Source organism: Mustela nigripes, chromosome 4, assembly GCF_022355385.1.
Source record: "Mustela nigripes isolate SB6536 chromosome 4, MUSNIG.SB6536, whole genome shotgun sequence".
Lineage (NCBI taxonomy): Eukaryota > Metazoa > Chordata > Mammalia > Carnivora > Mustelidae > Mustela > Mustela nigripes.
The window spans coordinates 153,054,991-153,080,920 of record NC_081560.1 but is presented as its reverse complement, the minus strand read 5'-3'; the positions used below and the strand labels follow the sequence as shown (position 1 = coordinate 153,080,920).

At 38.6% G+C, this 25,930-nt stretch overlaps 1 protein-coding gene across 2 annotated transcripts in view; it reads right to left on the bottom strand.

Annotated features, from left to right (window-relative positions):
- MARCHF8 (membrane associated ring-CH-type finger 8) overlaps positions 1-25,930 on the bottom strand; it is a 128,784-nt gene that overhangs the window by 17,570 nt on the left and 85,284 nt on the right. For both annotated transcript variants that reach the window (XM_059398020.1, XM_059398021.1), the window contains exon 3: positions 5,511-5,561. In XM_059398020.1, coding sequence (XP_059254003.1) covers positions 5,511-5,561 — 51 coding nt within the window. The remainder of the gene's footprint in view (positions 1-5,510; positions 5,562-25,930) is intronic.

Here is a 25,930-nt window from a genome sequence, read left to right as displayed (position 1 = left end):
CAGCTGCCTTTCATTTCTACCTATTGTTTTGGATTTCTCAAAGTTGTCACCACAACCAGTTTTCTACAGTTTAATCCCACCCTGGCTGGCTCCTTTTCACGTTTTACGGTTTTACGTCCTGCTTTAAGGAGCCCCTCCTCAGCCACACCTTTCCCAAGCAGCCCTTCTAAACTCCATTCCTTTCTTTCCCTACCTCAGCCCCTGTCTTTTACCTTCATAATAATTCTCTCCAGCTTTCCGCATTTTCTGGAGGTCTGCTTACTCATCTCCTCTGGCTGGTTCAGAGTTCGGAGCACAATGGTTGGCATAGAGTTAAGTTGTGAGACCAAATCTGACCTCACATAATCCTCAATACATGCTGCACTGGGCCCCCTCGTCTTGTCTATGTTACAGATGATAATACTTCACACCGGGGTGATGAGAGAGGCTTTAGGTGAGAGGCAACTGTGGTATGTTCCCCTGGACAGGGAAGCATATCACCTCAATCTGATGTGGCAGGCCTGCCACAAGCGGTCATCTGAGGCCACCCTGAGGCTCTGCTCAGTACCTCACTGCACTCCCTCCACCAGCTCAAGCTCCAAATGACCCTGGGAGTGATGGCCACTGAAGCCACACACCACACTCCTGCAGCAGAGAGACCCCATTGAGCCCTCCCCTCTCTCTACCACACAGCCTCCCAAATCCCCTTGTCTGTCAGTTCACAAAGGGCAGAATCAGGAGCAGTGGTGGGTGACAGGGCAGGTGTTTAGGTGACATACTGAAGAACACATTTTTTAATATCTTTGTTTTAATTTCACATCAGAGAACTAGCAAATCAAAAATGTGATTTCAGATACCACAGAGGGATAAAAACTCTCACAGCAAACAAGTTTAATTAGAGTAAGTCAGTTAAAAGAAAACAATGAAGCAAACACAGCAGCACAGGTAGTGCGTGGGGTGAGGGTGGGGTGTAGACGGCTCCTGCCTGGGGAACACTGCTGAACCACATAATCAAGGTCCCATCGGCAATGCAAAGGTCAAGGCCAGGCTGCATGGAGAGCTGCATTCAAGTGCCCCCCTTCCACAAGCATGCCTCCAGTGGGACTCATCACACCTCAACTTCTCTAGGCACTGAGTCAACAGAACAGATCTTTTCCCAGGGGGCAATTCTGCTGCTTCTTCAAAAAAATAATTAACAGGGGCACCTGAGTGGCTCAGTGGGTTAAAGCCTCTACCTTCAGCTCGGCTCATGATCCCAGGGTCCTGGGATCAAGCCCCACATCAGGCTCTCAGTGGTGAGCCTGCTTTCTACCCGTCCTGCCCACCACCTGCCTCTCTGCCTACTTGTGATCTTTGTCAAATAAATAAATAAATAAATAAATAAATAAAGGCTTGGCCGCATATTGCTACAATATCATTACAAACTACAGTAAGTGATTCAAATGGATGAGTGTGCATGGGGCTGGGATCGGATCACCTCAGATCTGGCACATGAAAGTAGAGAGTTTGAATCTTATTCTAAATGCAGTAAGAACCCACTGAAGGCTTATATGAGAACCAGTGGGATTCTGTTTACCTGGTTGCTGGGGTGGAGGCTGATTTGGAAGGTTGCAAGAATGTAGGCAGATTCTTAGAAAGCTACTGCGGTAGTCCAGGGAACTTGGGCCCGGGATGTAGCGGTGACAATGGACAGAGCAGGGGGCTAGATGTCAAGGGTCTATCACAGCACTATGCACACATTCATCCAACAAACATGTACTGAGCTGCTCCCAAGCTACTGTCTATCCTTGGCTCTGAAGATTTATGCGTAAACAAAACACAATCTTAGCGTCATGGAACTTACTTGTGGGGCAAAGGGGCAAAAGAAAAAAAATCAATAAAAACTCAGGGAATGATAGGTGTTTTCTTGAAAATAAAATTGGAAAAGGTACCTAGGGGACCACTTAAGTGATTAGGATGGGCCACTAGGAGGAAGTGACCAATTTCATGAAAACTTGCACTTGTAACAGAGCCTCAATAAGTGATACCCACTTAACATCATTACCATTAATATAAAATAAAGTACTCGGTGTAGACTTTGCAGTCAAAACTGTTTGAAAGTCCCAATATTCTTCCTTAAATTAATTAGTTCTCTAAGAGGATCACACCTGGATGCCCATTTTAAAGCCAGAGGAGCCATCTATCAGCCTCTCACACAGCCCATCTAATCTGCCTGTTTCCTTCTTTGAAAGGGGTGCATGGTTTCTGAGGCTTTAGCAAAACATGGGGAGCCTCCAACAAACACTGAATGAGACACCCCATCACTCTGTAACAAGATCTAGCTGGAACACTAGGAGAGAGATGGAAGGTTTATTTTCACCTGTGCTCAACCTCTAACTTCAGGTACCTTCAGTTACCAGTAAGTGGTACACCACGGCAGCATCATGCACACAGCAGATGACTGACTAACACGGACACCAGCCAGCACTGAACTTGGCCAGAGGCTGAGTCAGCGAGAGACAATGGAGATTTCAGGTTGCATAAGCCATGTCTGTGTTCTAACCTTTTTTTCTATCTTCTGTATCAAGGGTATGAGGCATCGCCCTAAGTATGTCTGCTATATTGAAAATAGAGTTTTATGTGGCCTAAAGTGGCCTCAGACAACAGGCTCATTTTATAAATATTGCAAGAAAGAACTGCATTCTCAAAAACAAAGTTCTCTTTCACAGCAGTCCTGCCCACCTCCCAGCCCCATGTAACTGGTTCGTCGTGTCTAACGACTCCACATTATACAACTTTCTTATTTCAGAGGGGTACATTTTGCAACGAAATTTCATGCTGATAGTTCACTGGGAAGTAATGTGTGCACAACACACCACTCCTGAGATTTCCCTCTGACGCCAGTTCAGTGTGCAGGAACTCCTGCTTTGAAAATGGAAGGGGCCCACAGCTTCTTGGCCCTACTCTGTGGCAGAAAGCTGTTACCCCGTTTCTAAAACAAAGTGTGGAGCTAAAATTGCTTTTTAAGAAAACCCCAATCCTGCCCATAGGAAAGTGCTACGTCAGTGCCCATGTTTGTTTCCCTCATCATTTTATGCCTGTACCCAGCTTAGTGCCTGGCACAAAGAACACATAATAAAAATGTATGCAAGAAGGAAGAAAGAAAAGGCCAGAGTTTTTATTAGATTTAATTTCCACCCCAGTTGGTATTTATTTTAAAGTACGTAGCCCTGCCTTTGATCAGTAATAAAATAGTAACAGCTATCATCAAGGACCAGCATGCCCCAATCCACCTAAGATCACCAGGGTTCAACAAAGGTTGACTACAGTGAGTTCACTGATTCACTGCAATGAGGGAGCTGCCCTAGGTTCCTTGCAAACATTATCCCCAAGACTCACAGCAACACTGAAAGTTGTATTATTTCCTGATTTTACTCATCAGGAAATTAAAATTCAAGGAAGTATCTTTCCTCACAGTCTCATGGCTAGTAAACTCCTGTCCATCAAACTCACAGAGTTTGGGTGAAAACTATCACAGAGCAACTCAGAATATCACAACCCAGTCTGCACCAAGCTCATAAGATGTTCCTACAGACCATGTAAACCAGTGGTTTACAATGTTTTGTTTTGGTTTTTTAACTGCAGGAGGAAACTTCCCTCCAAATAAAATCTTACTAAAACCATAAATAGACATATATTTGAGGCACAGGATGTTGCCGTCTTTTAGAACTGCCCTAGGCATTGGGACAAGGCAATGAGTGCTAATATATACTTTTCAAATGTTTAATTCAACGTAACCAGACAGGCCATCTGGATCTACATCTTCTCACTCTTCTCGATTCTCAAATGTTGGACAGCTCCTTCAAAGGGGGTAGGACAAAACTGGGCATTTAATGCAGACATCAAAGACCTACCACTGCATAGTTCCATTAACTCCCAAGGTCCCAGGTGAACAAACAGCAAAAGAAAAGAAATGGAGGTTGGAAGAAGAGGGATTATTTGTTGAAAGGTATTTATTTGAGATGGCCAAGGCCTATGCCTTGAAACATTGTTCTGGGGGTAGGGGGAGGAGGAGAGGTCAAGTCAGGAATGTACCAAGGAGCACTCTAAAAGACCTTTGGTATCATACTGAGCACAATCGACTTTTTTTTCTTTTTTTTTTTTTTTAGCATTTCTTTTTTTTTTTTTACTTTTAATTTTTTATTTTTTATAAACATATATTTTTATCCCTAGGGGTACAGGTCTGTGAATCACCAGGTTTACACACTTCACAGCACTCACCAAAGCACATACCCTCCCCAATGTCCATAATCCCACCCCCTTCGACTTTTCTTTTTACACAAAACTAAGCGGATGGATGATATGGTGAGATCTGAAATATGTCTAAGAACAGACTGATCGTCTCAAAGGATTTGCTAGATTCTACTTCTCAGTTAAAAAAAAAAATAGGGTGCCACAATCAAAGTATCTGTATAGTTTTTAAATTAAAATGGCATATAACATGGATATTTATTTCTGAGTATTCAGGAGGTCCGAGACAGCAGGTCAGGTTTCATCACACTGTTCAGACCTTCCTGTCAGGATCTGTGTCGGTGTCTGGCTGACTGACACAAACATGAGGAGAAGGCCCATCTCTGCAAGGAACCTACACAGACACACTGCATGGATGACACTGGCCGGAGCCCGTGTCTGGGCTGGGAACTGAGCAGTGCCTACAAACAAGTTTGCCTGCTGGCTCCTGGGTCACCCGTAGCAGCTAATATGCTCCTGACAGGCTAGTCAAGTGACTACACCACAGGTGTGTCAGGTGCTTTCGGATGGCCAAGTTTCCTAGCCACTTCAGCGGCAGGCAGCTCTGTGATCCAGTTCTGGCGGGTGAAATGTAAGCAGAAGTCAGGCAGCTGGGTGGGGCGTCTGGGAAAGCTTCTGGCCTTCCTGCTGAAAAGGGTTGCTCTCAGCTGACAAACCCCTCCACCCTTCATCATTCTTCTTAGTCCAACCAAGGCCACGGCCATGATACCTGGAGTTCCAACTCCCGTCTTGAGATAATGAGGTATTAAAGCAGGAGGATGACAGTGTGCTAAGGAAAGTGGCAGAGAGAGGACAGAAAATGCCCGGGTCCCTGACAACACCTGGGAGCAACTGCATCAGCCTTGACCCACCTACCTCCAAACACACTTCGTCATCAGGACCACATAAACCCATAATTACTGAGGGCACCCGAGTTGGCTTTTTGTTACTGTCAGTCAAATGCACTCCTGAGGGGACAGATTCTCTGGTGACTCCCTGACATCTTTTTTAACCTGAGAGTAAATGACTTCCACTGGAAGAAATACAGGGTTTTCTCCTATTAGTCACTAACTTCAACACACATTTGGAACTGCCTCGCTAGAAAAAAGTAACAGCCATATACCTCACTGTATGGTCCTAAAGAAGATTAAAGAAATGTGTTGATAACTTCGCATACTGAAAAGTAAAGAGTACAAACACCTGCAAGATAGAAGAAACCAAACCCCAAACTACAAAAATAACATATTTCATTGGCACTCTACCTTAGAAATGTTACTTGAATGACTCATGGAATGTCCCAAAGTCTTCTCATTCTGCAAGAAAATGAAACAGGTGTTAAGCATCAAGAAAATGAAACAGGTAATTAAAATGTGCAGAAAATAAGTAATTTACTCCTAACAATCCTCCTGACAATCATTTCCTCAACTAAATGTGCTAAACACAAACTATTATGTACTAGCAAAAATGAATGAAACAGGAGTCCTTGCCTTAAAGGAACTTAAGAACAGGAATTTAGAATTAACTAAAAATAAAAGAGAAGTGTCTTAAGACACATTCAAATGGAGGTTCAGAGGCAAGAAACTGCAGGTTGTTTTATCTGATGTTGCCAATACTGTGAGGAGCCACTGTAGGATCAGGAAGAAAGTGGGATAACTGACCCCACCCAGGTCATTTGGCTGTCCAAGTGGTGGGTACTCAACAGGGACATCGCACACCTCACATCTGTTCCCTTAAGCCTGTTTCTCCTCCTGGATTAGAAAAATCTGAGAGTCATGCTAGAATCCTCCACCTTTAGTAACAAAGTCTTGTATCAAAATCTTCCTGTTTAAGGTGTTGGCAAGGACGCAGAGAAAGGGGAATCCTCCTACACTGTTGGTGGGAGGCAAGCTGGTGCAGCCACTCTGGAAAACAGCATGGAGGTGTCTCCAGAAGTTGAAAATAGAGCTACCCTATTATCCAGCTATTGCACTACTGGGTATTTACCCTAAAGATACAAATGTAGTGATCCAAAGGGGCACATGCACCCAAATGTTTATAGCAGCAATGTTCACAATAGCCAAACTATGGAAAGAGCCTAGATGTTCATCGACAGATGAATGAAAAAAGAAGATGTGATACACACACACACACACACACAACACACAAATATTATTCAGCCATCAAAAAAAAAATCTTGCCATTTGCAACAACGTGAATGGAACTAGATGCTATTATGCTAAGCGAAATAAGTTTATCAGAGAAAGACAATTACCATATGATCTCACTGATGTGAGGAATTTGAGAAACAAGACAGAGGATCATAGGTGAAGGGAGGAAAAATGATACAAGATGAACTCAGAGAGGGAGACAAACTGTAAGAGACTCATAATCTCAGGAAACAAACAGGATTGCTGGGGGGTGGGAGGGAGTGATAGAGTGGCTGGGTTATGGACACTGGGGAAGGTATGCACTATGGTGAGTGCTGTGAATTGTGTAAGACTGATGATTCACAGACCTGTACCCCTGAAGCAAATAATACATTATATGTTAATAAGTTTAAAAAAAGAAAGAAAGAAAAACTGCACAATCAAAAAAAAAAATCTTCCTGTTTAATGTCTCTCAATCTTGAATCTCTACCCCCTACCCCCACCCACAAGCTCGATCAGACTTTAGTGAGCAAGCAAGCAACACAACACCCCCAGAAGAGGCTGGAGCTACTTAAACCAAACACCACCCCCCAGGGCTGGCAAGGGCATCTTTAGTAGGGAAGGTCTGACTTGTGAGCCACCAGTGTAGTGGGCCTCTCCGGCCGAGGACCAACACAGGCCCCCTGCAGGTACCAAGGCTACTGATCATACCATGCTCAAAGCGTTGGCTTCAGTTCTGGTGGAAAGAGGACCAAGCATTTTCTTTTTTCATTAGAATCAAGCTTACAGTTTTTTGTTTGTTTTTTGTTTCCTTTCCTCATTTTTTGGATCAGACTTTATTTTTTCTTTGTTTTTCTTTGGAATCAGACTTATAGTTTTTATGTCTGTCTGCTGGCATTTTTGTTTGTTTTCCTTTTGTCTTGGATCAGGCTTTCTCTTTTTTCTTTTCCAGGCTTATTTTAACAAAGAAATCAAAGCACGCTTAGTTAAAGGTCCAAATTCTCCCCACTGAAAGCAAGCCTCCTTGCTTTCAGTCCTCTGCAGAGGACTGACCTGTGGGAAAGAGTAGCCAAAACACCACAGTGGAGTGCACACAGCATACACCAGAAACTTCCTGAAGCACCAGGCCATGGACAGTGTATGACCCGCTTCTTAATATAGCATTACTCTCAGAAGCAGAAAACAGAACAAGATTTTATAACATGCAGAAGAAATCTGGACAAAATGACAAAACAGAAATTTTCCCCAAAAGAAAGATCAAGAAGAAATCACAGCCAGGGATTTGTTCAAAACAGATACCTAAGCAGTATGTCTGAACAAGAATTTAGAACAACAGTCATGACTACTAGCTGGGCTTGAAAAAAGCACTGAAGATACCAGAGAAACCCTGATTCTGCAGAGACAAAAGACCTAAAAACTAGTTAGGCCGAAATAAAAAATGCTGTAACTGAGATGCAAAACCAACTGGATGTAATCACAATAAGGAAGAAGCAGAGGAATAAATAGGTGATATAGAAGATAAAATTATGGAAAACAATGAAACTGAAAAGAAGAGGGGAGAAAACAATTAGGTCACAAATAAGACTCAGGGAACTCAGTGATTCCATAAAGCACAACAATATCCTTATCATAGGTGTCCTAGAAGAGGAATGAGAAAACAGGGCAGCAGGTTTATTTGAACAAATTATAGTGGAGAACTTCCCTAATATGGGGAAGGAAACAAGGATTCAAATCTAAAAGGCAGCGAGAACTCCTCTCAAATTCAACGAAAACAGTTCAACAACCAAGACAGATCAGAGTGAAACTTGCAAAATAACAAAAGTAAAGAGAAATTTGAAAGCAGCTTGGAACAAAAAGTCCTTAATCAAAAAGGGCAGATATATAAGGTTAGCAGCATATCTGTCCACAGAAGTTTGACAGCCCAGAAGAAAGTGGCATGATATATTCAACATATTAAATGGGAAAAATACACAACCAAGAATACTTTAGCCAGCAACCCTGTCTTTCAGACTAGAAGGAGAGATAAAGAGTTTTCAAAACAAGCAAAAACTGAAGGAGTTCATGAACACTAAACCAGCTCTGCAAGAAATATTAAAAGAGACCCTCTGAGCAGGAAAGACAGACCAAAAGTAACATAGAAAGGAATGGAGACACTCTACAGAAACAGTGACTTTACAGATTATACATTAGCACTAAATTCATATCTATCAATAAATACATTGAATGTCAATGAACTAAATATGCCAATCAAAAGACACATGGTAACCAAATGGATAAAAATAATAAGACCCATGGATATGCTGCTTACAAGTGACTCTTTCTAGACCCAAAGACACCTACAGATTGAAAGTAGGGGGGTGAAGAACCATTTATCATGCTAATCTCCAATCTCATTTATAGTTCTACTATCAATGCCTTAGATTTAGGTTCTCTTCATTTTTCACTTGAAATTCTTGAATAACTTCCTATCTTATCATCTTTCTACTTTGAAAGTGACCTCCCTGATACATAATTGCTATGGACTGCATTGTGTCCTCCCAAATTTGTATGTTAAGTTCTAGCCCCTAGTATTCAGAATGTGACGATATTTGGAGACAGGGTCTATAAAAAGGTCATTATGTTTAAATGAAGTCGTTGGGGTGGGACTTGACCAATATGAATAGTGTTCTTATAAGAAGATGAACTTAAGACATAGGCACACACAGAGGGAATAATATCATGTGAAGACACAGGAAGAAGTCAAGGGAAGCTATCTAGGAGCCAAAGAAAGAGTCCTCAAATGAAACCAAACCTGCTGACATCTTAATCTTAGAATTCTAGCCTCTAGAACTGTGAGAAAATTATTTCCTGTTGCCTAAGTACCCATTGCCTCATTATTTTGTGATGGCAGCACCAGCAAATAATACAAGAATCTTCCACACTATAACTTTCTTAAAAAAAAAAAATGAATGTTCAAACTTGTAAATCTGATTTTCTAAAAATAAGAAAGTAACTCTCCCTGAATCTAATATTCTTACTCTAAACCCAAATGAGTAAAAAAACAAAAACAGAAACTATTACCTATGGAAAAATCATGTATTTTTAAGATTGTCATATTCTCTTTTCATTTCACATGCTTTGCAATAATCATGGGGAAGACCAGAGAAGGTTGAGATGTAATTAGCAGGTAAAATTCCTTTGGTCAAAAGTACAAAGGAGCTACTGGATCATTTTAAAACTGCTTGGAGAAGAGTTGATTCCATTCCACCAAGCTTCTCCTTAAAGAGAACCAGCAATCAAGAAAATTTTAACTTTCCCCTTCCCCAAAACCCACTAAATGACATACTGCCTTGACTTTGGTACAGTTGGCTTTTGAATACTCAACACTCCTAAAATGTTAGTAAAGAAACATTTCAAGAGCTCCCAAGTGGCCTGCCAGCTGGCACTTGTTTCAACAATATTGTCTTTACAGCAATGTGTCTGTACAATTCTTTTGAGTATTTTCATTATATTCTCTTATTTTATAAATCTGAGTGAAAACAGAAGTTCAAATCTCTTTTAAGTATAATACAATATACACACTGCTATTAAATGTTTTTCCATCATTGGAATGTTTCTTAGTTTTAAGCTAGTCAATTAGCTTTAGGAAAAGAACAAAATTATAAAGTATGCTCTAAGTATTAACAATGTCAGCAAAGACTATTTCTAAAAGACAAGAAGAATCAAATTTCATTCATTCATCTTATTCATGCATTCACTCATTGGGAGTAGAGAGTCTCTCTGTCCAAAGCACAGGTAAATCTGTAACCAGTCAAGTGTCGTTCATGAGTCAAGAATGTACTATGGACAAACACAGGGCACTGCTGTGAATCCAAGCTTTAAGGTTCATTTACCAGCAATTTACTACTAAATTTTAAGTTAGCTTACTAAATTAAAAAGCAAAGGTTCCATATGCCCTGGAATATCTGTACAGAAAATCATTATAACCACTATGACATTTACCCACTACCTTAAAGGAAACAGCCAGTTTAACACCACCTGGAAATGTACAAATAAGTTCTGAGGTACAAAAGAAGCAGTAATTTCTATCCTTGACTTTTTTTTGACATTTATTATTCCACAGAGAAGGGTTACTGGGGTGGGGAGAGGTCTAGGTGTTAAGCTAGGTAACATTATAAAACCAGACTGAGATGCTCTTTACCTTATGAACTTGAGAAATAAATTTAATGATGCCTGTATCCTGTTTTCCTTCTTAGAATAAGTCAGTATTTTACTTTGGTAAAAATCAAACAAATTATCTAGCCCCAGAACATACAGATGCTTTAAAGCCTGAAACCTGTCAACATTTAGAATTGTTTCTTCCACTTGGCAGGAAATTAATAATTCAGTTCCAAAAGACCATTTTTTTCCCCTCCAATACTAGTACATTTATTTGGACTTACTGAAAAAAATCTAAGAAGTTCAGAACCATAACCAGACCTATTTTTCAGGAAGCAAATCCCAGGATTCATTCAAACCAGTGACTCACTCATTCCATACGTATTTACTATTTGACTAACACATGCAAGCAAACGTATTAGGCACAAAACATGGGCAAAAATAAATCTCACTTCTCAGCTTGTTCTAATGACGATGTTAACCACAGAACTTCTTTGAAATAGTGTTTCAATGAGAAATATATAACCAGGGAACCAAATAAATAAAAAAAATTTTTTAAACATTAAAAAAGCACAAACATGAATTATATCAGGATACAGTGGGTGACACCATTCTTTCCTACAGTAAAACTCGCATGTTTCGGAATGAAAAGGACAGGTTACCAAAGATCAAGGTCGAGAACTGGAATTAGGCATTCTGAAGAGAAAAAGAGTTCCATTCCAGTTCAAGCCAAAATTAAGTTCCAATGCCCAAGTGATACAAACCTTAGCAAATCATTTTCATAAATCTTTAATATACTTAGTCACTGCTTACTGAGTCCACCATCTTATTATCCTGGGTGAGATAAAAGCCTCACTGCTGGTAGCAAAAGCTGTTACTTTCTCTTATTGGAGAAGGTACCAGGAGATGCCCACTCTGATAGCACAAACTCCCCTCGCTTGCTCTCACCTCCATGTGTCTTTGGTGGGCTTCTGTCTACATTTTTAAAAAGAGGAGCTCCTCAGAACACAGTTCCATGCCCTCTTCTCATTTGTTGTCTCCCTCAGACCAGTGCTTCTGAAACTTTGTGCATTTCAATCATTTAAGGACCTTCATAAAATGTAGACTATGATTTGTTAGGTCTGAGGTGGGTTGAGATTCTGCATTTCTGTTAAGCACCTAGGTGACTCCCGTGCTGCTGGTCCCCAGACTATACTTTAAGATGCAAGTTTCATTCCAAATCCTGGGCGAGAATAATCCATAAAGGCTATGATTCATTTTTCCAATTGAGGTATAACTGAATATGACTCATATTTTAAATAGCAAGTCATGACTACTGTAAAAGTAAATTTCTGCATAAAAGATGGTAGTGAGCTCACAACCGAGTTAATACAAATAAATCAATCAGGAAACAGACTGATACATACACTGGGAAAGACTGAGTCTGAGGGTGTGAGAAAGAAAAGTCTTATTAATGTTAAGAAGTTACCAAATCACAAAGATAAAGAGAAGCTCTGTTGAAGAATAAGGGACATTTCACAATTTACTCAGTCCAGTCAGTGGTGTTTTGCAAGTCCATGTGTGGCTCCAACAGAATGTACCTTGAGGGTAGAACTGAGATGCAGAGCGCACAGAGACCAAACACGCCCTGGGAAGTAGAAGCCAAGAATTAAAGAGAAGACAATGAGGTGAGATGCCCAAGCAAGTTTTGAGGATTTTGTATAAAGGAGTCAAACAATAAAACTTCACGTGGGAGTCTCCCTGAAACTCTGACCAGGAACAGTCTTTTTTTTTTTTTTAAAGGTTTTATTTATTTATTTGACAGAGGTGGTGTGGGGAAGCAGGCCCCCTCCTGAGCAGAGACCCCGATGGGGGCTTGATCCCAGGACCCTGGGATCATGACCTGAGCCGAAGGCAGAGGCTTTAACCCACTGAGCCACCCAGGCGCCCCAGGAACAGTCATTTAAACACACACACATACACACACAAACACACACACACACCCCAAAAACCAAAAAATAAGCAAACAAGCAAAAAACCAAAACAAACAAACAAACAAAAATCTGTGTACCAGATATGCTATCTACCCAATCTCCATCCCTACATACAACAAATTTGTTCTGAGCAGCAATGGGCCCAAGTAAAAGTTCTCACTTTCTCACTCTATTTTGCAATTGTAAGTAAATATGTAAGAAAGTTCTCGCCAAACACATTAAACTTGAAGTTTTCTGGAAGAACATTCTGCTACAGCCACTGCTCCTTTCTCCAGCATTTCTTCTTTCCTGAGTCACCCTGGAATATAGATGTCATGCCAGGAGGTACAGCAGTCACCTTGAAACCATGAGGAAAAAAAATATACACAGAGGTCTCCAACTTTTTGTTTCAGGACACCTTTACAAGTATATTACTGAGGACTCCTCAAACCTCCTATTTACGTGGATTATATATAATTGATATTTGCCATATTAGAAATTAAAACAATTTTTAAAATATGAATCTCTTAATTCAATTAGAATAAACCCAGTTAATATAAATAACATTTCTATGAAAAACAACGATTTTTCTGAAAAAAATTAAGTGAGCAGAGTAACATAGTTTTATATTTTTGTAAATCTTGTTATTGTTTAGTTAACAGAACATCGCTGAATTCTCATATCTGTTTGTACATTCAATCTCCTCTGTTGTTCTGACTGAAATAAATGAAGAAAATTTGGCCTTCTACAGTTATGTATTTATAAACGGAGTGTGTATTTAACAGCCATTTGAGATAACTGGATATTCTTTTTACTACACAAAAACTCAACAAGTAATTAGGGGTGATGTACACTCTGAAATGGTATTAATAAATTTTTAATACTCCATTAAAATCAACTGGTCCATCTTCTACTTTGAATTGATCTCTTCTTAATCATGTATGACTTTATAATATCACACTAAATTGGTCATTTAGAAATTACTGGTTCACTGGGTTATGCAAATCGTCCAAGACTGACACATTTCATAATGCAAAATGAAAAAAATCACACTTGTTAATATGACCATAATTATAGGAAAGCTATCAAAAGAAAAAAGAAAAAGAAAAGTTATCAAGCTCACAGTGGTGGATAAAAGTTTTCCAAAATCCTAATTTTTGCTTAGAGACTTCAAAAATTTTTTTGGCAACAAAAACTGCTACTTTAAAGATTGGCTCATTCATTCAATTTAGAGAAAATGTCTACCAAATATTCAAGTCAGAATAAGCTAGAGTTTGACTGCCAGTAATTCTTTCAAGTAAAAATTGTACTCCGGGGCACCTGGGTGGCTCAGCGGGTTAAAGCCTCTGCCTTCGGCTCAGGTCATGATCCCAGGGTCTTGGGATCGAGCCCCGCATTGGGCTCTCTGCTCAGTGGGGAGCCTGCTTCCTCCTCTCTCTGTCTCTGCCTGCCTCTCTGTCTACTTGTCCGTCAAATAAATAAATAAAATCTTTTAAAGAAAGAATTGTATTCCACTAAAACTGACTAGTTAACTTAGCAACTCAATCACAGGCATGCTTTACTCTGAGTCAAACAATGCACTTTGGTATTCAGTGGAAATGATTTATATCAGATATGCAAAAATGGAATAAAACATATAATCTAAATGGAGAATAGTCAAGAGTGGCAATAGTTAAGAGTGGCATACATATTAAAATGAGCAGAAAATGAATCAAAGTATTATTATAATTGTCTTCAAAATGTTCCCAAAGTTAAAGAGACATTAAGATACAAGAAATATATCAAACTTCTAAAGATAAACACTAAAAGAGATAAAGAGATACACTCATCAACACCACACATAAAACAAAAAGAAATTCTTAAAAGGGTTCAAGTAGCCTACATGATGGTAAGAAATAGAGAAGGAAGAAAGAGAGATGGGGAGAGAGAGAAGAGAACAAACAGAAAATAAAAAGTAAAATGGCACCCTTACTTCCTAAGATGTCAGAAACTATCCTAAGGGCATGTGGCAAATAGAGAAAAATTTATTCAAGAAAGCTGAGTACACTTTGGTATGAACAGTAGGAATCTGTGGTATTTGAAGCATAACCCAGTCCATCTTCAGGCTAGAAGCTCCACTCTGGAAGGGTGCAGCCAAGAAAAAATACCGACCTTTCCACCCAGCTCCCAAAGAACAGAAAAGCATCTCGAGAGGGGCAGACTCCAAGCATGACACATTCTACTCTACCAACTCTATGTTCCGGAAGTCATGTTCCAAGCAAAAGTGATTTAGAAGTAGGTCTGGGCTCCTTTCCACACAGTGGCCACTACCAGAGAAGAAGCTTCTACTTTGCATGTCGAACTGGGTATAATGCAGCCCAGGACTGATAGGTGGTAGTTGCAAGTACTGATAGGTGGAAGCTGCACACCAAGAAAGGCAAGCCAAGAGAGACACAGGCTACTGTCCTACATAAAGCAGGTTTGTCACTCCAAAAGATGTGGTCTACAAGCTTAGACTTCGAAAAGGTGGAAAGGCAGGCCAAAATAACAGAGAGCTCATAAGCTATCTCCAAGGAAACAAACATTAACTGGAATAGAAAAAGTAGAAATTCCAGCCTAATGCTACTGGCAAAAATGATGGCATTTTAGGTGGCTGCTAGCTCTAAGAGAGCAACAAGAAAAACCATAAAAGTATACCACAGAAAACCAGGGATAGAGACAACTAAGAAGGTACTCCAGGAAGAAACCTCAAATACTGCTGTCAAAAACAGCTGTAGCAAAAGAATCTGCATTTACATAGATCGGACAAGAAGAATGCCCCCAGGGCATTGTCCAAAATAGCAGTGCCATCAGCCAGCAGTTAACGGAACTAAAAATTGAGTGTGAAATCAACAGAGACAAGAAAACATAAGAGGTCAGGAAGACAATCAGTCAAAAACCACTGCTCCCAACAGTCATGCCAACTTGAGAAAGCACACACCCAAGGCTTACCCCTCTGAGAAGCAAAATCAAGGACTACATATTGTGAGGAAAACAGATTTTGCTGTAAAAACCAGCCAAGTTACTAAACAAAGAACAACCCACAGGAGGTGGAGGGAGGTAAAAGAATTTTAATTCAAAGATGCTAAAAAGTATTATCTAAAATATACAGCATTGAGTACAGAAATTACAAGATATGCAGAGAAAGAGGAAAGCATGACCCAAATGGGAAAAAAGGGAAGTAACAGAAAAGGCCCTACAGAGAGCCCACAAACTGTCTTTAGTATACAAAGGCTTCAAAGTAACTATGATAAATATGTTCATAGAACTAAATGAAACCATACTTAGAGACAAAGGAAGATATGGTGCCAGTATCTTATCCAACTGATGAAAGCAATAAAGGAATAGAAATGATAAAAAGTGAACATGGAAAATGCAGAACTGAAAAGTACAATAACTGAAATGAAAAGTTCATCACAGTCATTCAACAGCAGATCTGACCTGGCAGAGGAAAGAATCTGTAAACATGAAGATGAATCCTCAGATTATGCAATCTGAAGAATAGAGATCAAAAAGAATAAAGAAAACTAAATTCAGCCTTAGAGAAACAGGGAACATGATTAAGTACACCAATATATCCATAATGTACAAGGGAGAAAGAAGAGAGAGGAGGAGAAAAAAATTCAAAGAAATAATGGCTGCATACTCCTAAAATTTAGTAAAAACATCATTCTCCACACCAAGAAGCTAAATTAAATTGTAGCAGGATAAAAGCAAAGGGACCCACATCCAAACACAACAAATTAACATGCTGAAAGACAAAGAGAAAGCTTTGAAATCAGCAAGGGAAAAATAACTAATTATATACAGCAACCACCCCCCCTCCAATTAATAGCTGATTTCTCATCATTTGAAACCATGGAGGACACAAGACTGGGGGAGGAGGGAGGGTGACACATTTATAAATGAGAACTGAAAGAAAAAGAATTTTAATCAAGAATATTATTCCAGGGGTGCCTGGGTGGCTCAGTGGGTTAAAGCCTCTGCCTTCAGCTCGGGTCATGATCCCGGGGTCCTGGGATCGAGCCCCGCATCGGGCTCTCCGCTCGGCAGGGAGCCCAGAGAGCCCGCTTCCTCCTCTCTCTCTGCCTGCCTGTCTGCCTACTTGTGATCTCTGTCAAATAAATAAATAAAATCTTTAAAAAAAAAAAAGAATATTATTCCAGCAAACCTATCTTCAATAATGAAGGTGAAATAAAGATATCAAGAAATTATCAAGAATGACAAAAACCGAGAGAATGCAACAGTAGTAGACACACGTTAAAAGTAATATTAGAGAGAAGTTCTTCAGGCTGAGAACAAGTAACACCAAGCAATAATTAGAAACTATGTGAAAAAAAAAAAAAGAATGCCAGAAAAACTAATTACATGAAAATAAAAGACAGTATACACATATATATTTCTTGTCCTTTTATCTCTTAAGTGATTGTAAAAGGAATTATACAAAAACATGTATATATTGTATTTTTGGACCTATAACAAAAAGAAATGTTAACATACTTGATAATAACAAACAAAAGAGATGAGTGGGTACAAAACTGTATTGGCAAAGGAAGCATTACCAGATGGCAACACAAATCCACAGGAATAAATAAGAATGAGAAATGTTAAATAATTTTGAAAGAACAAACTCTGTAAATGCTCTTTTTTTACTTATTTAAATGACAAATTAATAACTGCAACAATGTATTATTAGGTTTGGAACATACATAGTGTAATGTATAACAATAAGCAAGAAAGGGAAAGAAGAAATAGAGGTATACAGGAAGCATGATTTTATATCTTATGGAATTTAATTAATATGATGAAGTTAGAGTGTGTTAAAAGAATGTATACATTAAACCCTGGAGCCGACACGATGTTGATAACTTTAATCACTTAATGCAACACAAAGTAGTAAAGGAGAAATAGAGAAAAAAGACGTAAGATATATAAAAAACAAAAAGTGAAATGACTAACAAATCAACCATATTAATAGCAATAAGTATTAACAATCCAATCAAAATGAGTTTATCAAAGTAGACAAAAATGCAAAATGCAAGGGCACACGGTCTAGAGAAAACACACTTTACACTGAAAATTACGAATAGGATTAAAATTAAAAGAAGGAAAAAGATAAAATTGCAAAAAACAATAACCATAAGAAAGTTGAAAAGACTATACCAGTATCAGACAAAACAAAATTAAGAAAATTATACTAGAGATAAAGAGGGATGTTCATTATAAGACAGTCAATCCATCATGAAAATGTAACAATTATAAACATATATGTACCTCATAAGAGACCCAAAAATTGCTCATAAGAGAGCAAAAACTGACAGAACTGAGTGAACACCAGATAATTCAACAATATTGGCAGACCTCAATACCATATATTCAACAGTGGACAGAACAACTAGGTAGAATACAACTAACAAAAAAGAACTAAACAGTGCTATAAACCAGATAGACCTAACAGACCTCTACAGGACACTAAACCCAACAACAGAATACACATTCTTCTCAAGTGTACATAAAACATTCTCCATAACAGACTACAAGGTAGACCATAAAACAAGCCTAAATAAATTCAAAAGAATTGAAATAATACAAAGTATGATTTCTCACAACAAAGTTAAATTAGGTATCAAGAACAGAAAAGTAAGAGATTCACAGATACATGGAAATTAAACAATAAAATCAGAAACAACCAATTGGGTCAAAGAATTCACAGGGAAAATTAGAAAATGTGAAATTAATAAAAATGAAAACACAAAATAGCAAACTTATCCAATGCAGCTAAGACAGTGCTTAGAGAAATAGTTACAGCTGTTAAGTGCTGATAAATATAAAGAATAAGCTCAAATAAATTACTTCCACAATAAGACACTCGAAAGAAAAGAGCAAAGCACACCTAAATTAGATAACAAAGGGAAAGATTACAAGGAGATGTTAATAAGGACTAGAAGATTGATGGAGAAAAAGCAACAAAACCAAAAGTTGGCTCTTTGAAACAAGATTTTTTTTTAAGTCAAAAAATTTATGTAGCTTCACTAAGTAAAAAATGAAATATAACTCAAATTATTAAAATTAAGAATAAAAGAGCATGTCCTACCAACCTTACAGAAATATAAAGGATTATAAAAGAATACTGTGAATAATTTTATATCAAAAAAATAGAAAAGTAAAAGAGGAAATTCCTAGGGCCACCTGGGTGGCTCAGACCATTAAGCATCTGCCTTTGGCTCAGGTCAAGATCTCCAGGTCCAGGGATCGAGTCTCACATCGGGATCCCAGCTCAGCAGGGAGTCTACTTATCTGTGCTCTGTCTCTCTCTCTTTCAAATAAATTAGTAAAATCTTAAAAAAAAAAAAAAAAAAAAGAGGAAATTCCTGCAGAGATAGACACAAACTACCAAAAGTGACTTAAGAAGAAATTAAAAATCTGGGGGTGCCTGGCTGGCTCACCTGGTATAGTGTGTGACTCTTGCTCTTAGGGTCATGAGCTCAAGCCTCACAATGGGCATGGGGCCTAGATAAAGTCAAGCAGAGAGAGTCAATTATCATATGGTTTCACTTATTTGTGAAGCATAACAAATATCATGGAGGATAAGGGGTGTTAGAGAGGAGAAGGGAGTTGGGGTAAATTGGAAGGGGAGGTGAATCACGAGAGACTATGGACTCTGAAAAACAATCTGAGGGGTTTGAAGTGGCGGCAGGGTGGGAGGTTGGGGTACCAGGTGGTGGGTATTATAGAGGATACGGATTGCATGGAGCACTGGGTGTGGTGAAAAAATAATGAATACTGTTTTTCTGAAAATAAATAAATTAATTAAAAAAAAAAGAAATAAAAGAAATTTTAAAAATCCGAATAAACCAGATTAAATTAGTTTTCTAAAAACTTCCCACAAATAAGGGCACCTGGATGGTTCAGGCAGTTGAGTGGCCAACTCTTGATTTCAGTGAAGGTCATTATCCCGGGGCCCTGGAATCAGGCCCTGCATTGGGCTCTGCACTCTCTCCCTCTCCCCCTCTCCCCTGCTCATTCTCTCTTTCTCTCAAATAAATAAATAAATCTTTTTTTTTTAAAGATCAAAGATATCACAAGAATAGAAAATTGCACACCAATATTCCTTATGAATACAGACTCAAGAATTCTCAACAAAATACTAGCAAACCAAATCCAGCAAAAGATAAAAAGGATATACACTATGACTAGGTAGCATTTATACTAGGAATGCAACACTGAAATAGCTAAATCTCAACATAAGACATATGATCAAAAACTGCGTAAAATACACTATAAACATTTGACAAAATCTAACACCTGTCCTGATAAAAACACTCAACAAAAGGGGAGTGTACCTGATTAAGTGTATCTATAATAAATCCACAGTAGTTAATATCACACTTAATGATCAAAGAATGGTTTTACACTAAGACTAGGAACAGGACAAACTGTTCACTCTTTTTTTTTTTAAGAATTTTTTTTTAGGGACGCCTGGGTGGCACAGTTGGTTAAGCAGCTGCCTTCGGCTCAGGTCATGATCCCAGCGTCCTGGGATCGAGTTCCGCATTGGGCTCCTTGCTCGGCAGGGAGCCTGCTTCTCCCTCTGCCTCTGCCTGCCATTCTGTCTGCCTGTGCTTGCTCTCTCCCCCTCTCTCTCTCTGATAAATAAATAAAATCTTTAAAAAAAAAAAAAAGAATTTTTTTTAATTTTTTTTTCAGCATAACAGTATTCATTATTTTTGCACCACACCCAGTGCTCCATGCAATCCGTGCCCTCTATAATACCCACCACCTGGTACCCTGACCTCCCCCCCCCCCCCCCCTCAACACCCTCAGCTTGTTTTTCAGAGTCCATAGTCTCTCATGGTTCACCTCCCCTTCCAATTTCCCCCAACTCCCTTCTCCTCTCTAACTCCCCATGTCCTCCATGCTATTTGTTATGCTCCACAAATGAGTGAAGCTGTTCACTCTTTCATCTTCTATTCAACATTGTAGTGAGAACTCTAGGCAGGATAATTTGGAAAGAGAAAGAAAGAAAAAAGACATCCAGCTTGGAAAGGAAGAAGTAAAAGTAACTTTGTCCCCTAATGACATGATCTTGTATACAGAAAATCCTGAGGATGAAAATAATATACAAAAATAACTTGCATTTCTATATATGGTAAATGAACAATCCAAAAACAAAATTTGGAAAACTCTTTTACAATACTGTCAAAAAAGGTAATATATTTAGGAATAACACTAACAGGATAAATGCAAAGTTCATACTCTGAAACTACAAAGTATTTTTGAAAGAAATCAAAGACCTAAATAAATGGAACATTAAGTTATTTGCTGTTGTTGAGTTGTAGGGAGTTCTATATATATTCTGAATATTAACCCCTCATCAGATATACGATTTGCAAATGCTTTCTCCAGTCCAAAGACTGTCTTTTCATTCTGTTGATGCAGTTTTTAATGTTGATATAGTCCAGTGTATTTATTTTTATGTTGCTGCCTGTGCTTCTAGTGTCAATAAATCCTTGCCAATCCAATGTCATGAAGATTTTCCTCCTGTATTTTCTTCTTCCAAGAGTTTTTACATAGTTCATGTTTAGTTAGGACTTTGACATATTTTGAGTTAACTTTTGTATGCAGTGTAAGAAACCCACTTCATTCTTTAGCATGTGGGTATTTAGTTTTTCCCAGCACCATTTGTTGAAAAGACTACCCTTTCCCTACTGATCCTCTTAGCACTCCTAAATCATTTAGCACTCGAAAATTATTTGAGATCTATGTGAGGGTTTATTTCTAGGCTTCCTACTCTATATCACTGGTCTAAATGTCTATCTTTTTTTTAATTAATTAATTTATTTTTTATTTATTTCCAGCATAACAGTATTCATTATTTTTGTACCACACCCAGTGCTCCATGCAATCCATGCCCTCTCTAATATCCACCACCTGGTTCCCCCAACCTCCCACCCCCCGCCTCTTCAAACCTCTCAGACTGTTTTTTAGAGTCCATAGTCTCTCATGGTTGGTTCACCCCCCCTTCCAATTTCCCCCAACTCCCTTCTCCTCTAAATGTCTATCTTTATGCCAATACCATGCTGTTTTGATTACTGTAGCTTCTGAAATCAGGAAGTATGAGGCTTCTAACCCTGTCCTTTTTTCATAATATCATTTTGCTATTTTGGGTCCCCTGAGATTCCATATGAATTTTAGGATGGATGTTTTACTTTGGTTACTGCTGACCTTTTAACAATAGTAAATTTTCCAGGGGCACCTGGGTGGCTCAGTGGGTTAAGCCTGTCTTCAGCTCAGGTCAGGTCCTGGGATCCAGCCCTGCATTGGGCTCTCTGCTCAGCCGGGAGCCTATTTCCCCCTTTCTCTCTGCCTGCCTCTCTGTCTATTTGTGATCTCTAGCTCTCTCTCTCTCTGTCAAATAAATAAATAAAAATCTTTAAAAAATAAAAATTAAAAAAACAGTCTTCTAATACACGAACATAGGATGCCTTTACATTTACCTATATCTGCTTTGATTTCTTTCAGCAGTGTTTTACAATTTTCAGGGTAGGTATCTTTCATCTCCTTGGTTAATCAACAAAAAACTCCTAAAATAAGTAAGTTCAGCAAAGTAAAAGGCACAAAATAAACACAAAAAACTTAACTGCATTTGTCTATATATCAATCAACAAAAGGACATGAAAATTATTATTTACAGTGCAAATCTAACAAGACTCGAATGCTAAAACTAAAACACTGATGAAAGAAATACAGAAGATCTAAATGAACAGAGATATACTGTGTTTATGGATTAGAAGACTCAATATAGGAAAGTTGTCAACTCTTCCCCAAACTGATATACAGTTTTAATTCAATTTCTATCAAAACCCCAGCAACTACTTTGTAGATACAGAGAAACTATTCTAAAATTTATATGGAGAGGTAATAGAATTAGAATACCTAAAACAACTGCATAAAAGAAGATTAAGGTGGGAATAAGAAGTTTATATGATTTCAAGACCTATGAAATAGCTACAGTAAGTAAAACTGTGTGGTGTTGGCAGAGGAAACAGACACACTGATCAATGGAACAAGACTGAGAATTCAGAAACAGATCCACACAATGGGCCAAACTGACTTTGGAGAAAGAATTTTCAGGAAATGGTGCTGGCGTCATCAGACAATAAGCAACAAAACAAGACAAAAACCTGTAAAACTTCTAGAAAAAAACAAAAACAAATCTTTAGAATTAGGTAAAGAGTTCTTATACTTGATGTCTAAAATATGACTGACACAGGGGCACCTGGGTGGCTCAGTGGGTTAAAGCCTCTGCCTTCAGCTCAGGTCATGATCTCAGGGTCCTGGGATCAAGCCCCACATTGGGCTCTCTGCTTAGCGGGGAGACTGCTTCCTCCCTTCTCTCTCTATGCCTGCCTCTCTGCCTACCTGGGATCTGTCTGTCAAATAAATAAATAAAATCTTTTAAAATTAATTAATTAATTAATTAATTGAAATATGACTGATGCAGAAAAGAAAAAAAATGGTAAATCAAACTAAAATTTAAAACTTTTTCTCCATTAAGAGGATGAAAATAAAAGCTACAGACTGAGAGAAAATATCTGAAAACGACATATCCAACTAAAGACTAGTATCTAGAATATATATAAATTCTGAAAATTCAACAGCACTAAAAATTTGATTAGAAAATGGGCAAAAGACATGTAAAGACATTCGAATAAGAAGATATGCGGATGGCAAATAATCATAGGAAAACACGTTCAACATCATTAGCCATTAGGGAAATAGAAATTAAACCATAATGCGATACCACTACACATCTATCAGAATGACTAAAATAGAAAATAGTAACATCACCAAATTCTGGCAGAGGATACAGAGAATCTGGATCATGTGTATATTGCTTGCAGGAATATAAACATATTTACTGTGGAAAAACACTGGAAGTTTCTCTAAAAATTAAACATGCAAATACCACAAAAAATAGCCATTGTTCTTCTGGGCATTTATCCCAGAGAAGTGAAAACATATGTTCATATAAAAACTTGTACCTGGAGGACGCCTGGGTGGCTCAGTTGGTTGGCATTTGACACTTGATTTCGGCTCTAATCGTGATCTCGGGATCATGGGATTGAGCCCGGGAATCAGGCTATCCATTGAACTCTGCCTGCCCCTCTCCCTCCCCCTCTGCCCCTCTCCCTGCCCATGTAGGCTCTCTCTCAAATAAAATATTTTAAAAAAAAAAGCCTTGTACATTGGTGTTTACAGCAGCTTCGTTCAAACAAAGTCTTTCAAGAGGTGAATACTTGAACGCTCTGCTATATTGATACCATGGAACACCATTCAGCAGTAGGCAGGAAATCTCAAGAGAATTATACATAATTTAAAAAGCCACTCTCAAAAGTTCACAAATATGATTCCATTTATATAACATTATTTAGTTGACAAAACTACAGAAAAAAGAATAGATTAACGGTTGTCAGTGGTTATGGAGGGAAGTAAATATGGCTATAAAGGGCAACTGAAGGATCCTTGTGGTGATGGAAATATTCTAGATCTTGACTATATCAATGTCAGCATCCTGATTGTGACATTTCACTAGAGCTCTGTAAGATGTTACCATTGGGTGACAGTAGGTAAGGGTACATGAGAGTCTCTGTAACATTTTTTTACAACTTTGTATGTGCGATTTTATGATTTATAAGAAATGTATATTTGGTCATTCAGATGACCAAAATCTATTTCTCATATATATTTGGTTTTCATCCATAGTTTGCCGCTCACAGTTCCCAAAACCCTTGGAATTTCCTAAGCTGAGAGTGGTAAGGGTGTCGTTGGTTACGTTAATGAATGACTTAAGGATGGGGGGCCATGTGATTACAGAGTTGGAACTTTTACGGTAAAGGGGGTGAAGGCTATCTATCAATTGCCAATGGCTAATGATTTAATCAACCAATCATACCTTATGTAATGAAGCCTCCATAAAAACCCAAAGGACAGAGTTTGAAAGGCTTTGGGGTTGGTGAACATGCAGGGATGTAGGTAAAGTGGTGCTCCTGCAGAGGACATGGGGGCTCTATGCCCTTTCCCTATACCCTGCCCTTATGCAACATTTCCAACTATCAGGTTGTCCCTAAATTGTATCTTTTTACAATAAACTGGTGATCTACTAAGTTAAACATTTCTCTGAGATTTGTAGCAGATTAATCAAACCCAAGTAGGGCAGGCATTGTGAGAACCCCTGATTTATAGCTGGTAGGGCAAAAGTACAGGTAACAACCTACACTTGTGACTGGTATCTGAAGTCCAAAGAAGGGGTCATGAGAACCTCCAATCTGCAGCCAGTTGGTCAGAAGCACAGGTAACAGCCCAGGTTTGTGACTGGCATCAGAAGGGAATGGTGGCGGTAAGGGGGGAAGTCTGGAAGAACTGAACTCATAATCTCTAGATCAGATGCTATCACCAAGTAGACAGTATCAGAATTGAGCTGAATTCTCAGACACTCTGCTGGTGTTCTGATAATTGCCTGGTGCTATGTAGGAAGCCCCTCTCCTCGTACTGGAATCAGTACCAGAACCAATATGTATGTATGTATGTATATATGTATGTATGTATCTGTGTGTTTGCGGTATACATGAATTAAACACCATAACTAAAACACAGAAGTTTTCGATTTGGAGATAAAAGCAAGATACAACTACATGCTACATACAAGAAAAATACTTTACATATATAAATACAAACAGGTTAAAAATAAAGCCAGGGACACCAATAACAAAATTACACTAATAGTAAGATGTAGTAAGATGACAGAGGTGTTGAAACTATCTGGCAAAGACTGCAGCTCAAATGACCATTTACAATTCTTAAAACATAAAATGTACTCAAAAGTAAAGAAATAAAAGAAGAAAAAAAAATCAATGACAGAAAAAGTATTCAATCTTACACAACAGAGAGAAAAAAAAAAAGATTTAAAAAATATGGACAAAATCTCAGGGACCTGTGAAGCAAAACCAAATGGTTTAACAGTCCTATCACTGAAATCTAAAAAGGAGAACGAATACAGTGCTGAAAAATACTTGAACAAAAATTTGCTGAAATGCTCCCAAGTTCATAGAAAGACATAAACCTACAGCTTAAAGAAGGCGAGTGAACTACAAATAGGATAGACAAACAAAAAACTTACTAGAAATCTTGCTTTAAAAAATAATCACCTTCGGGGCGCCTGGGTGGCTCAGTGGATTGGGGCCTCTGCCTTCGGCTCTGGTCATGATCCCAGGGTCCTGGGATTGAGCTCCGCATCGGGCTCTCTTGCTTAGCAGGGAGCCTACTTCCCTTCCTCTCTCTCTGCCTGCCTCTCTGCCTACTTGGGATCTCTGTCTGTCAAATAAGTAAATAAAAAAATTTAAAAAAAATAATAATCGCCTTGGTCAAAGCTCTGGATTGAACTTGCCG